General features: G+C 37.5%; 1 protein-coding gene across 8 annotated transcripts in view; it reads left to right on the top strand.

Annotated features, from left to right (window-relative positions):
• The window catches only part of RUNDC3B (RUN domain containing 3B), a 147,844-nt gene that overhangs the window by 117,978 nt on the left and 16,615 nt on the right, over positions 1–13,251 (top strand). For 4 of the 8 annotated variants that reach the window (XM_049714904.1, XM_049714903.1, XM_004263426.3 and 1 more), the window contains 2 exons: positions 3,786–3,932; positions 11,795–11,913. In XM_049714904.1, coding sequence (XP_049570861.1) covers positions 3,786–3,932; positions 11,795–11,913 — 266 coding nt within the window. The remainder of the gene's footprint in view (positions 1–3,785; positions 3,933–11,794; positions 11,914–13,251) is intronic. The other 4 variants (XM_049714905.1, XM_049714906.1, XM_004263428.2 and 1 more) reach the window with 1 other exon arrangement.

Here is a 13,251-nt window from a genome sequence, read left to right as displayed (position 1 = left end):
GTCAGATTGTTCTGTATGTGCCTCGAGGAGGAATTCAGACTCTGTTTTATCACTGAGCTCTTGTTTCTCAACTGCTTTTCCTTTGTTTCTGCATTCTCTCACTTCCCTAATTAACAGCTGCTTGAATCTCTTCTTTGGAACTCAGGGAAGGCCTAGGAGACAAAGCCTTTTTCTACCAACAAGAAACTGGGGACACGGAAAGCCTTTTGTACCCAGGAGGACCCCTCAGGGTCCTACTCTATTTCAGAATCTTGAAGAGATGTCTGCATTGTTATGTTAATTTCAGCATTATTAACAGTAGCCAAGAGGTAGAGGTGACTTAAGCGTCCATGTGTCCATGGATGAATGGATGAAGAATATGTAATATATATATAAAGACCCTGTGTCTGTATACACACATAGAGGCACAATGGATGATAATTCAGCCTTAAAAATGAAGGAAATCCTGTCATTCATGACAACATGGATGACATAATGCTAAGTGAAATAGACTAGATGCAGAAAGACAGATACTGCACGATCCCACTTATATGTGGACTCTGAAATAGTCAAATTCAGAGAAACAGAATAGAATGATTGTTACCAGGGCCTGGAGAGAGGGGAAGTTGGGGAGATATGGTTCAGGAGTACAAAGTTTCAGTTATGCAAGATGAATAAATTCTGGAGATCTAATGTATAACAATGTGACTATAGTTAACAATATTGTATACTTGAAATTTTCTGAGAGGGTAGATAAGTGTTCTCATCACACAAAAAAGAGGTTAACTTTGTGAGGTGTTGGATGTGTCAGTTAGCTTGAGTGTGGTTATTATTTCACATTGTATATCAAATCATCAAGTTGTACACTTTAAATGTATACATTTTAAATTGTCAGTTATACCTCAGTAAAGCTGGGGGGGAAAAGATTGAATTATATGTGTGTGTGTGTGTGTGTGTGCGCGTGGCCAAATTCCTACATAATTCCTACTGAGAATCTAAAGAGAAAATAGCTGACTGTCTCCCAGTTTAGAGGTAGATACTACAGGAAAGTTCTTAAAATTAGCTGGAATACATATATGATTTCTACTTTCTTAGTAAATTAAACAATTTCCCCTTAGTGTATTTTTCTGTAGAATTATTACCTTAATGAGAGAATGTTAAATTGACTTATAGACATAAGCGACAAGTAGTATCTGTCTCATATGGAATGATTTAGTTTTTAGATTAGCTCAGTAATGTTAGCATTGGTTAGAGTTTTAATTAGTTAAATGCTAATTATCACATAGTTTCACCTTTAATTGCCCCTGATTTTGCACTATGAAATAACAGTAATTGTTGAGTAATTTAAGATGAACCTATTTTAAAACTTGGCCAAATGAGAAATTTCCTCATTCTTCGTATATTAACATCAGTTGGATTATTTACCGTTGAGTAGGTCTTGAAGTTAACTTGGTACGTTTTGCTTGTTCTAAGGTAAGTAATGGGATTCTTTGATTGCAAGCCATCACAACCAACTCTTAAAGCACAAATGGAATTCATTAGATTGATATCAATAACTCATGGAATGGATAAGATACTGGGAAAGTAGGCCTGGAGAGAGGTAGGCTGAGCTACCTCAGAGGGTTGGGAAGTAGGAACATCAGGAATATCTGTTTGCTGGTACATTTTGGTCAGGACCTCACTGCTAGAACAAATAAACTGCTTCGTCTATTTATCACTCTAAATGGACTCAGGTCAAGATTCAAAATTCAGGGATGGGGTTTTCAACCTAACTTAATTCACTTGCCCGCCCCCTAGTGTACTGGAGTGGTGAGAGAAAAGGCCTGCCTTACACAGCATCCTCCAGGAGGCTTTCCTTTTCATAGTAGCAAGGCAAGTGCCAGGATTTACTGTGTCCACATTCCTCACAAACGGTGGAACACAGATGTGGCACGGATGAAAACTAGGCCTATTCAATACGCTGAGATTTCTTATCTCCTGTTTCAGAGGACCAGGCAGCTTCCCATAGAAAAAGGCAGTACTTTAATTTGTCATAGGGCAAAAATTCTCCACAGGTAAATAGTGTGTAAAAACTCTTGTGAAACTTCAGTTCCTTTTTCCATTTTATATGCTGTAAGACTTTTCGCTTTCCAGAAAGAATATATTCTGAAGTGGAATATCGTTCATTTACTTATCATTGAGTTCTACCAATGGCGTTTCCTCAGATGCACATTTGCCTTTCTTCCCTTTTGCTCTGAATATTTCCTGTAGGCCAGTTATGACATTGGAATTGAGTTCTCCAGTGACATTCACTGGGAACCCTAAAGAGGGAATATGTGAAAGAGAGAAATCTAGTAAGAGAACCCAAAATAATGGTAGTTTATTATAATAGATTCTCTGGCCAGTGATCCCCATTTCTGCTTTATACTATTTTTCTGTCAATCTTAGAAGATTTCTAATCACTCTTTACTGTTTTCATAAAAACCCATGTTAAATTACCTTAAAAGCCTTTTAAAATTTTTTCATTCCTTTTCTAGTGAAATGAAATTTTTGGACCTAGCCTGAAGGAATACCTTGATGGGAGACATTCTCACTGATTTCTACCTATTTCACTTCTAGTATTCCATTGTAAGAGAGAATCTAGTGTTGACATCAGATAATGTTTCTTTATGGACATAGTGGAGCAAATATTTATAAATGCGCACAGATATTCCATAAAATAAGAAATATTTGTATGGAGCTTGCTAGAGACATTAAAAAAAATGGGATTATTCCATTAGAATCATGGTTAATAGCCAGAGGTGTTGTGCCGGCTGATTTTCTCCAGTGTAGGAGCGTCTTGCTAGCACACCACTGACCCTCTGCCACCCACGACAAGACTATGGTCTCTGAAAGTTAGTGGCAGGCACGTTTTACTTCCTGCTTCTGAGCTGGTGGGTCAGGACCTTGGAACGCTAAAGTCATGGACTCCTGTTTGAGAATGCAGGTTGCCTAGGTGGTATTTTAAGGCATTTTAGAGGTAGAATAAGAGCTTTCCAAACAGAATTATGCTTTTAAACGAACTACCAGTTCAAATGTTGAATTAGTCTTGTGACAGTTGGTTTGTGAAATTGAAATCTCGGGAGAAAGCTAGTTCTTTTGCAACTTGTTACTGACGAGTAACAGCTCTACAAAAATGGAAGTAAACCGTGAGTTGTTATAATGACTTCGTTCTGTGGTTGAAATATTTCCAGTAGATTATATTGTTCAATGTAATTGTCATTGATATAATTATGTTCATGAAGATTTATTAGTAGTCACTTTTATCAAAAACAATTACAGGAACCTCATGGATTTTTTATTTTATATTTTTCTGTATTAGTTTTATTTTTATTCATTTTAATTGTTTTTGTTTACTGAGTTAAATTACTTCAACAGATTGTGAATTTGAAGCTAGAGAATCATACACGTGAACTCTTTACTCTCTTTTGTATTTTAACTGGCGTCTGATCACCTGTAACTCTAAGATATCACCATTGTTTTTTAGTTAAGATGTAAAATGCATCTTGAGTCCCTTAGTCCTTTAGTAATATCTCTGGGGAAAAGATAGGAAGTCTGAATTTCACAGGTAGTGATTTATTGTAGCAGTAGAGAAAGAATGAAAAATACATATTGCAGGAGACGAAACAGTCATAGCCCCCACTAGCCTTCCTGTAGTTCTGGTCACATTCTGTTAATTCACCATTTTAAAAAGGTGAATTTGGGGGCCTAAGTTGATACCATTATCAGGTTCCTGTGCCAATGCAGAACAGTGAAGACAAAAGCACTCACCATCTTAATATTCACAGGACTGTGCTAAAGAATAATGATTTAAGATCAAGACAAGAGTTAACTGCCCACCTCACCAACCAGTGGCCTTCCCCAGGAGCTCTGGATGTCAATGCTGTTGCCTTGGATACGTTGCTTTACCGAAAACACAATAAACAGTGGTATGAGTAAGTGTGATACTTTTTTTTTCCAACTAATTACGAACTTAGTTGTACCAAACACATGGCTATCCACTTTGGTTTCTCATTCTTCTTTCTGATTTCGTTATTAGCTTAGAGCAAAAGTAGGATTTAAGACTATTGTGGCTTAGTAAGGTTAGATTAAGGCAGTGAATGTGGTAATGTTATGAAGCCAAGGCACCCTGGAGAAGTAAAAAAAATTTGAGAAATCCACCAGCTACCTACTTCTCCTCTAGTTAATCTTCAGGCAGCCCTTCAGTGAAATCTGTGAGCCTGTATTTTATGAGCCATCTATTTTTTTTTTTTTTTTTTGCGTCACGCAAGCCTCTCACTGTTGTGGCCTCTCCCGTTGTGGAGCACAGGCTCCGGACGAGTAGGCTCAGTGGCCATGGCTCATGGGCCCAGCCGCTACGCAGCATGTGGGATCTTCCTGGACCGGGGCACGAACCCGCGTCCCCTGCATTGGCAGGCGGACTGTCAACCACTGCGCCACCAAGGAAGCCCGAGCCATCTATATTTTAATTGTAGCTTTGGTGTTTGTGTCAGGACGAATTTTCATGCTTGTTATAAAACATAAAATTCCATCTCATGAAAGGGTAGAAAGAAATTTACTTGTTCTTGATGAGTCTGGAAGACTTTTGTTCATTTTCAGTAAATCTAATATTGGGGGGATATTGAAGATATAATCACTCCACCTATAGGCCACAAGATCCTTCTCCTGTTTCTTTGTCCCAGCGTTCAGGACTATTTTGTTTCTTCATTGTTTCCCAGTGTTGAGAGAGCAACAAAATTTTAGGATCTCTTTCTTTAGGTGGTCTTCATTTTGGAACGTGTAAATTGTATTACCTTCTTTTGGCTTTTAGCCATTTCCCATCATGGTAATTTTTTTTCAATATCTTTATTTTCCTATATGTCTTCAGCTAATTTTCTGATTATTTTCCCTGCTCTCCCTGCAACTCCTTCTGTTCTTTCCCTTCCCTTCCTCCCTTTCTTCTTTTGTCCCTCCTTCCTCTCCTTCCCTCTCTTCTCTTCTCCCTCTTTTTCTCTCTGTTTTTCTCTCCGCTTTTCTTTTAGAGCCCTTGCTTTAAATTTCACTGGTAGAGCAACACACTTCTTTCCCTGCTTCATAGGGTGCCTTTCACTAGGTAATTAGTAGCCAGACTGTTTCTACAAGGAATGTTTTAGCATAGACATAATTTCTGCCTGCTTTACTCTGTGATTTTTTTCATTTATCGGAGGTAGAACTCAAATTTTACCTTTCGTTGTTTAAAAAAAATTGCTAGAGGCTTTAATGTTTGTTTCACTGATTGTTAGAGATACGCAGGGAAACATAAGCCAGTTATTTACAGAATGAATCGGTAGAACTCTCTTCAGCGTCTCCTGCACCGCACTTAGTATGATTCAAGGTGTTGACTGGACCTTTCATGGATTGGAACTGAATTCCCCTTACATCCTTAAGAAAGTCATAAATAACTGGAATATATCTTATTATCCTAGTATATAATTTTATCTTTCTGTGAAAGAAAGATAAATGAATGGAAGAATATTAGTTTATTTGTATTTCTGATTTATAGTTGAAAAACTGAATTTATAGCAATACTTGGTAGACTTATCTATGTATAACATAAGATACTCCAGCTTTTTTAACTGCAAAAATATTATAATATTATATCCTGACAAGTTAAAAGACTAATAACTATGTCTTTTTATTGCAATACCTACATGGTCACTTTAGACAGTGGGAGGTAAAATATTTTAGCCAAAAGACATGTATGTACCACTGCCTGCCCATAGAGCTACCTATTGAAGAACCAATAAGGACATCTAAGTGGAAGATTTATTTCCAGATTACCTTTGCATGCAGTAATAGTGACTTTTTTACAGAATATTGTAGCAGCAACAAAAGTTATTGCAGTCTCAGAAAAGAATGCAGTGAAACTGCCTGTTTGTCTGTTTAGAATGGATCTAGATTTTATACCTCTTGACTCAGCTACTCCATTAGTTTAAGAAGGGCCACCCTTTCCTTCCCAGCATCATCCTTTAATCTAACCTGCCCTCAGATGTTGGTATTGCTTTTCTGTGGCCCTATCGCCAAATTGATATCCCTGAACAAAAAGTATGCACGAGAGGGTAGCTCTGAGATCCCTGGACCTACAGTTTAAAGTCAGGACTTAAAAGTATCTCTGCTGCTTCCTTGCTGTGTAACACTAAGCATCACTTCCTCTCTCTCTCTTTTTTTGAAATATATTTATTTATTTGTGACTGCGTTGGGTCTTCATTGCTGCACCCAGGCTTTCTCTAGTTGCGGCAAGCGGGGGCTACTCTTCGTTGCGGTGTGCAGGCTTCTCATTGCGGTGGCTTCTCTTGTTGCGGGGCACAGGCTCTAGGTGCGCGGGCTTCAGTAGTTGTGGCACGTGGGCTCCATAGTTGCGGCTTGCGGGCTCTAGAGCACAGGCTCAGTAGTTGTGGCTTGCGGGCTTAGCTGCTCCACAGCGTGTGGGATCTTCCTGGACTCGAACCTGGACTCCAGGGCTCGAACCCGTATCCTCTGCATTGGCAGGCAATTCTTAACCACTGTGCCACCAGGGAAGTCTCACTTCCTCGTCTTCCCTTCTGTTTCTGCACATGTAATGTTGGAGGGTAATGCCTATTTAAACAGAATTGTAAGAGTCATATGAGGTAATAAATTGCCTGAAACCTAATCATTTCCTGGTAAATCTTTATTTATTTATAGCCTATATAATCTTTTTTTGTTTGTACTCTCACATAACCTTGTATCTTTCATGTTTGGAGAATATACACTCACCCAATATCCCAAGCTCTGCTTTCTTAGAGAGCTTGTAAAACCCTATATAAAATTAAAATGACCAGCAAATCCCCAGTTGTTCAAAATACATAATACCAACTTTTTCATGTAAAAATGGAGACTTCGGATTTTCAGAACAGAGTAGTGCTGTATAAATCATGTTTGAAACAAATCATAGCTTTTCATCAGGATCCAGTTTTTGCTCTCTTCAAATTTATAATATAAGCCAGAGCTCTCGAACTGACTTGGTAACTAATTCCTCTTCATTTGACCAATATCTTAAATAAGTCCAACACATGTTTCTGAGAGACTGCACATTATGGAGGTGGTAGTCAAAGCCTCTTTAGTAAGGAGTACTAGCTCTCTTGATAATATGGAGAAAGAAACTGGCCCTATAATGAGTCATTATAATTTTCTGCTAAGAGTATGGGATGTCTATAGTTATTTCTCTGGGGGCTCTGGAAATTTATTCACCCAGTTGGCTTTGAGAAGAAAGAGAGCGCACTGTTTGATTTAATGAATTTCATGGATGTGTTGACATTTCTTAAAATGAGCCAGATAACTTGGCTATCGTCACCTGGTCGTGGAAGGATCCCTTTCACAATAGATCTTAAATTTATTTCCATTTAATATACTGTTTATAAAACTTTAAAAATATCATTTCCAGTTTATTTCTTTATTATTTAGACCTGGCAAGATTAGTTATGATGGATTTTACTATATCTTTTCCTTTATTTCAAACATAGGAATATCATGTTTGATATTGTAGCGTTATAGGCTCACTGTAGAAGCTCAACAATAAATAAATATGTAAAGCACACTCCCAGACACACATAGAGCAATTGATTCTTTTTTGTCTCCAATAAGTTCTGTTTTAATATGTATCTTTTTATGTAAAGTCTAGGTCACATGAGCTTGTTAGATATTTGTTATATAATCTTGTTAGATTATCCGTTACATAGCCTTGTTAGATTATTGTCTAACGCATCATTCCCATCCCAAAAGATGAGATTCATTGTCACTTTTTTGCGGTACGCGGGCCTCTCACTGTTGTGGCCTCTCCTGTTGCGGAGCACAGGCTCCGGACGCGCAGGCTCAGCGGCCATGGCTCACGGGCCCAGCCACTCCGCGGCATGTGGGATCTTCCCGGACCGGGGCACGAACCCGTGTCCAGTGCATCGGCAGGCGGACTCTCAGCCACTGCGCCACCAGGGAAGCCCTACTTAAGCTTCTTTTAGTCTTCTAAATTTATCATTGTCTTCCAGTTTGGCTATTATTCACAGAATTATTAAGAATTATGAGCCTTTATGTGCCCTTTATGATCTATCATTTAGGCCTACTTTTCTTAATGACTCCGATGCATCAGATATAATCACTTCAGGTGTATTAGAGGTTCTCCTTCCCTTGTGTGTCTTTCCAGTCTTTTTAGAATAGGACTCCCTAAAGCACTGAGGCTGTAGAAATCTCTTTAAATAAGTTTTGCATTGACCTGACTCACATGTATCCTTTCAAGCTCCCTTGCATCCTTCCATTTTGTAGCAAATTGAGACTTTATAGATGTTCTGCTCTAACAAATGCTTAGTTTGTTCCTTTAACATACTTCTATGAAAATCAAACCAAGAATAAAAAGAATGGCATACTTCTGTTTCCACACACAGTCATGTGCCTCTGTGTAGATAGTGCACATTATTTGTTTTTATTTTGTACATGTGGATGGTTTCTTCTTCTCTCTCTCTGTTGCCCAGTGACTACCAGATAATGTGAATTATCATTGACCTCAGTATGTCTACTGGGCGAAGATATTGATATAAAGTATAAAGTATATAGTATAAAGTATAAAGTATAAAGTATAAAATTGTAGAAAATTTTACTTATAATTGAATTCAGCCCTGTTGCTCAGTTTCCTTTTAGTTTGCCTTTATTTGGTACGCAGTTCTATGTATATAAGTCTAAACTTGAATGATTTTATTTTTTTATTTTTTATTTTTTTGGCTACAACACGCGGCTTGTGGGACCTTAGCTCCCCGACCAGGGATCAAACCCATGCCCCCTGCAGTGGAAGCGCAGAGTCTTAACTGCTGGACCGCCAGGGAAGTCCTGAGTTTGAGTGGTTTTAAAATGCTTATATAGTAAGATATTGAATGCAGTGGATTTTATTATATCCCAAGTGCTCATGACAATTCCTACAAGTTTAATTTAAATTATATTTAACAATGTAATGGCATAGATTAAACTGCAAACTTTTATATAGTCATAATGCATGACTCTTACTATCTTGGGTTCTTATTTTGATTAAACTCTTGCCGTTTAAAAAATTATACTCTGTGAGAAACAGAGACATGGATGTAGAGAACAAACGTATGGACACCAAGGCGGGTAAGGGGGCTGGTGGTGGTGGTGGGATGAACTGGGAGATTGGGATTGACATGTATACACTAATACGTATAAAATAGGTAACTAATAAGAACCTGCTGTATAAAAAAATAAATAAAATAAAAATTTAAAAAAATGTATCAACCCCCAGCAACACATTAAAAAAAAAAGAAATTATACCCTGAGAAATAGGAACAGACCGTTAACTGGTTTGACGTATCTGGTGGGTTACACTTAAATCTTTCAATGTGTTTAAAGTGAGTCTAGAATTCTAAGATAGGACTTAGTGATGACCTTTTAAAGACAGAACTCCCATAGACAGATAGTTTGCTCCATGACAACAAAACGTTTGTCAGATGGAGCTGCCGGTCGCATTGGAAATATGGTAAAAAATGAGGAAACCAAAGCCATTCTTTGTCATTACTGAAAGCAGCTGAACTAGATTCCTACCAGGTGGTGGGAAATAGTTTCATGCAAGGAAGATATTGTATGGTACTATTCTTAATATCTTATGAATAATGTGCTTAGTTTTGGCTTGGAATTGTTATTTTTGCTTCAGAACATCATTGTCTACCAAATTTTATTTTTATATTCATTGACATTTGGTTAAGTAAATAAAGCCAATAAACTCAGAGTTTATTCACTGAAGGGTAGAAAGGTCCCTAAATCACTTTGGGCTTAGAAGTGTGGTATTCTAAAAGGTACTTCAGTAGGTCACACAGAAAGCTCATTTTGTGTTGCCATTATCATAGGATGCTTTCACATGCTTTCCTCCCTTGAGAGTCTGTAAATGTGTGCTGTCAAGTTCTCAGTCCTTACTCGCCAGAGTCTTTTTTGCTTCTGGGTGTTTTGTTGTTTGTAAATACTTCTACGCATAATTTTTTAAATTTAATAATATTAAGTTTCCTATAGTGAAATATCAGTGTCAGAAACTCATCTTAAGCCCTTCATTTTTAAAAGCAAGTCCTCTACCTATTAGGCCCAGAAAAATAATTTGGAAAAGAAACTTATTTATAAATAACTTCCTTTATTCAATTCCTCTGTTCCTGATTTCTGCTATAGCTAAAGAAATAAGATTTTACTGGAAATCAAGTGAAATTTTCAGTGATTTGATTAAATACAGTATAATTTACATGGTCTATCTCAGCAAACAAGGCTATTCTTTAAGAAGGGTTTCTAATAAAATAGGAAGACATCTTTTCTTCTTACACTAGAGAGGAGATAGCATAGTAGTTAAGGGGATAGAATTAGAACTAGGCTACCAAGTTCAAATCTCATCTCTTGTGCCCCAGTTTCTTCTCCTGTAAAGTGGGGATAATAATAATTCCAACCTCTTCTGGTAGTCGTGAGGATTAAATAAGTTAATGTATGTAATATATGTAGAACAGTGCCTAGCATTTGGTAAGTGCTATATAAATATCGGGTATCATTTTTTTGTTACATGTTGTATAGCTTATATATGTGTCATCTATTGTAATTATCAGAAGTTTCCTACAGTAGACTTTCCTGCTACTTAAAATTATAATTAAGAACTTTATACTCTCAACATTTAAAAAATCATGTTATAAAGTGAGAATGCTGCTCGTATTGTAGGCTGGGAAGGCTATTCCATCACCTCATCCTTCACCTCATTTCTTAGAGGAGAAAACAAATAGATGCCTGCTGTATATATCCCCCTTAATATACATACACCTGATAAATTTGTAAGTCTACTCTTATGTGTATGAATAGAGAGTAGCTATGTAAGAGATATATGTTTCCTATAACATTATCATAGACTATAACATTTCTAGGAAATTAGATAGGGTTTGGTTACCTTGGGAAATAAATATTGAACCTGAAAAACATATTCCCTTTCCTGGATCATTTATATTTAGAAATAAAAATGAATTTTGTTCATGTACTTGAAATGTCAGTAACATGAAAGCTGCATATATCTCTTGAGTTGGTTTTATGTTGACAGAACAAATATGAGGAAGGTTTAAACATTTGCACATAAACATTCATTAACATTTAAACATAAATATTTATTAACTTTCCATTTATAGCTGAATTTTTTCATCTATTATAATTTATTTCTAGTGAATTTGTTTACTAGAAAATGAGCTCACAGTTATAAATAGATGATGGAAGGAGGTTAATTATCTTGATGGTGTATTAACACAAGCAGGTATTTTACTACCCAACATTTTTTAAACTTCTCAGTTACAGGAATTGATAACAGTAATTTGTTATTATTTTTATTTAATAACCATCTGTAACGGTATCAAGGCACTGTGCTTAGGAGATACACAATCATCACTAAGTTATGTCAGTTTTGTTTCTGTATTAGGAGAGATGTAAGATTTTCTGCACCTTTGACAATTAATAATGACCCGAAGTCCCTATTTCTTAGCTAACTTGATCATCAAAAATTGGTGTAAGGAATTAAATTTGTTTGACAAGTTGTTTCTCTTTTCCTTTTTTTAGTGGATTAAACAGACCTGCAGAGAGGGTGGAGGGAAAAGGATAACGGAGATTCTATTGCTGCCATGATAAAGACAGTTTAGGGGGGAAATTGGGGAGAAATTAACCAGAAACTCAATAAGTTGGAGAAAACCATTAAAGAATATCTCTAGAAATTCTTTATTGTGAGAAGAAGGTAAAGTAGTATTTCACCCTTGTTTTACAGAAAAAGTTGTCAAAGTCTTGACCAGTTATCAGCTGAAGTTAGCCTTTCTCAGACTTCACTGGATCCAGGTCAGTCACAAGGAGGTGGAAAACGAGACACATTAAATTTAATCAGTGAAGGTAAGAAAGAAAAAATCTATTTAAAAATTGCTTTTTCCTGAACTATACATATTTTGGTTGCAGAGGATTGCTAAAGAATAATAGTGACATTTCTGTGAAGCATGCTAGGAATTAAGCTGCCATTATGATTAAAAATAGTCTGCTCTTGTTTTTTTCTCATGTGTTTGTAGCTAACCTTCTCGATAGATATTCTGTAATTGTTACCTTTATTTCCTCATTTCCTGTATTCTTTTTTACCCACTCCAATTTGGCTTTTGTGTCTCTACCACTTATTAAAATGACTTTTATCAAGGTGATCAACCACTGCAGTAGTGCTGACATCGGTCCTCTGTCTTCATTCTTTTAAACTTCTCAGCAGCTTTTGATCCAACTGATGATTTCCTCATTCTTGAGTCACTTTTGGTGCTTCATTTTCTGAGTATTCTGAAAAACTTGGGGAATAAACATAAAAGAGTTTTCTTTCCTGTTACTGCTTTCAGCTGTGTTCTAACCACCCCTCTTTCCAGTGGGTTACATCTTCCTGAACAACATATTGATCCAATTTCATAAGTTTTCAGGCCACTTCCAATTATATGATCACATTTCAGTTTCTAAGACACAGTCTATTCTTTTTTTTTTTGGTACGCGGGCCTCTCACTGTTGTGGCCTCTCCCGTTGTGGAGCACAGGCTCCGGACATGCAGGCTCAGTGGCCATGGCTCACGGGCCCAGCCGCTCCGCGGCATGTGGGATCTTCCCGGACCAGGGCACGAACCCGTGTCCCCTGCATCAGCAGGCGGACTGTCAACCACCGCGCCACCAGGGAAGCCCCAGTCTATTAATTTTTAAACTTCAGTAAAATAGCTGGTTCAAAATCTTTTCTTCCCGTCCCCCCCTCTCCCCCAGTATAGGCTAGATGTGTTACTCTAGCACTTTGGATTGGACACCTGGTGCTGATATGATCTCATGCTCACATATTTTACCTCTCCTTCTTCCCAGTTCCACACCTGCTGGTGTGTGTGAGGGCTAGGGAAAGACAGACAGTTCCTTACCTCAGAGGAACCTGTATTCCTCTATGCCTCCTTTCTTCTCTTGTCTTCTCCATTGCAATAAATGACCACCGTAGACATTATCTTAGACACTGCTCTTTCGCCTTATAACTGCAAGTCAGTTCATTAGCAAGTCCTGTCAGCTTCCCATACAACACGTGCTGTATACATTGATTCATCATCTCCATTACTACAACTCTAGTCTGGGCCACCTGGGTCAAGCCTCTTGGATGGACTGCTTTCGTCTCTCCTTCCTGCCTCCTCACAAGTCATTCTCCATGTGGTGAACAGTGATCTTTGAAAACATAAAT

This window comes from Orcinus orca, chromosome 9, assembly GCF_937001465.1.
Source record: "Orcinus orca chromosome 9, mOrcOrc1.1, whole genome shotgun sequence".
In the NCBI taxonomy this organism is placed as follows: Eukaryota; Metazoa; Chordata; class Mammalia; order Artiodactyla; family Delphinidae; genus Orcinus; species Orcinus orca.
The sequence above is the reverse complement of the archived record's forward strand: the minus strand, read 5'-3'. Positions and strand labels throughout refer to the sequence as shown.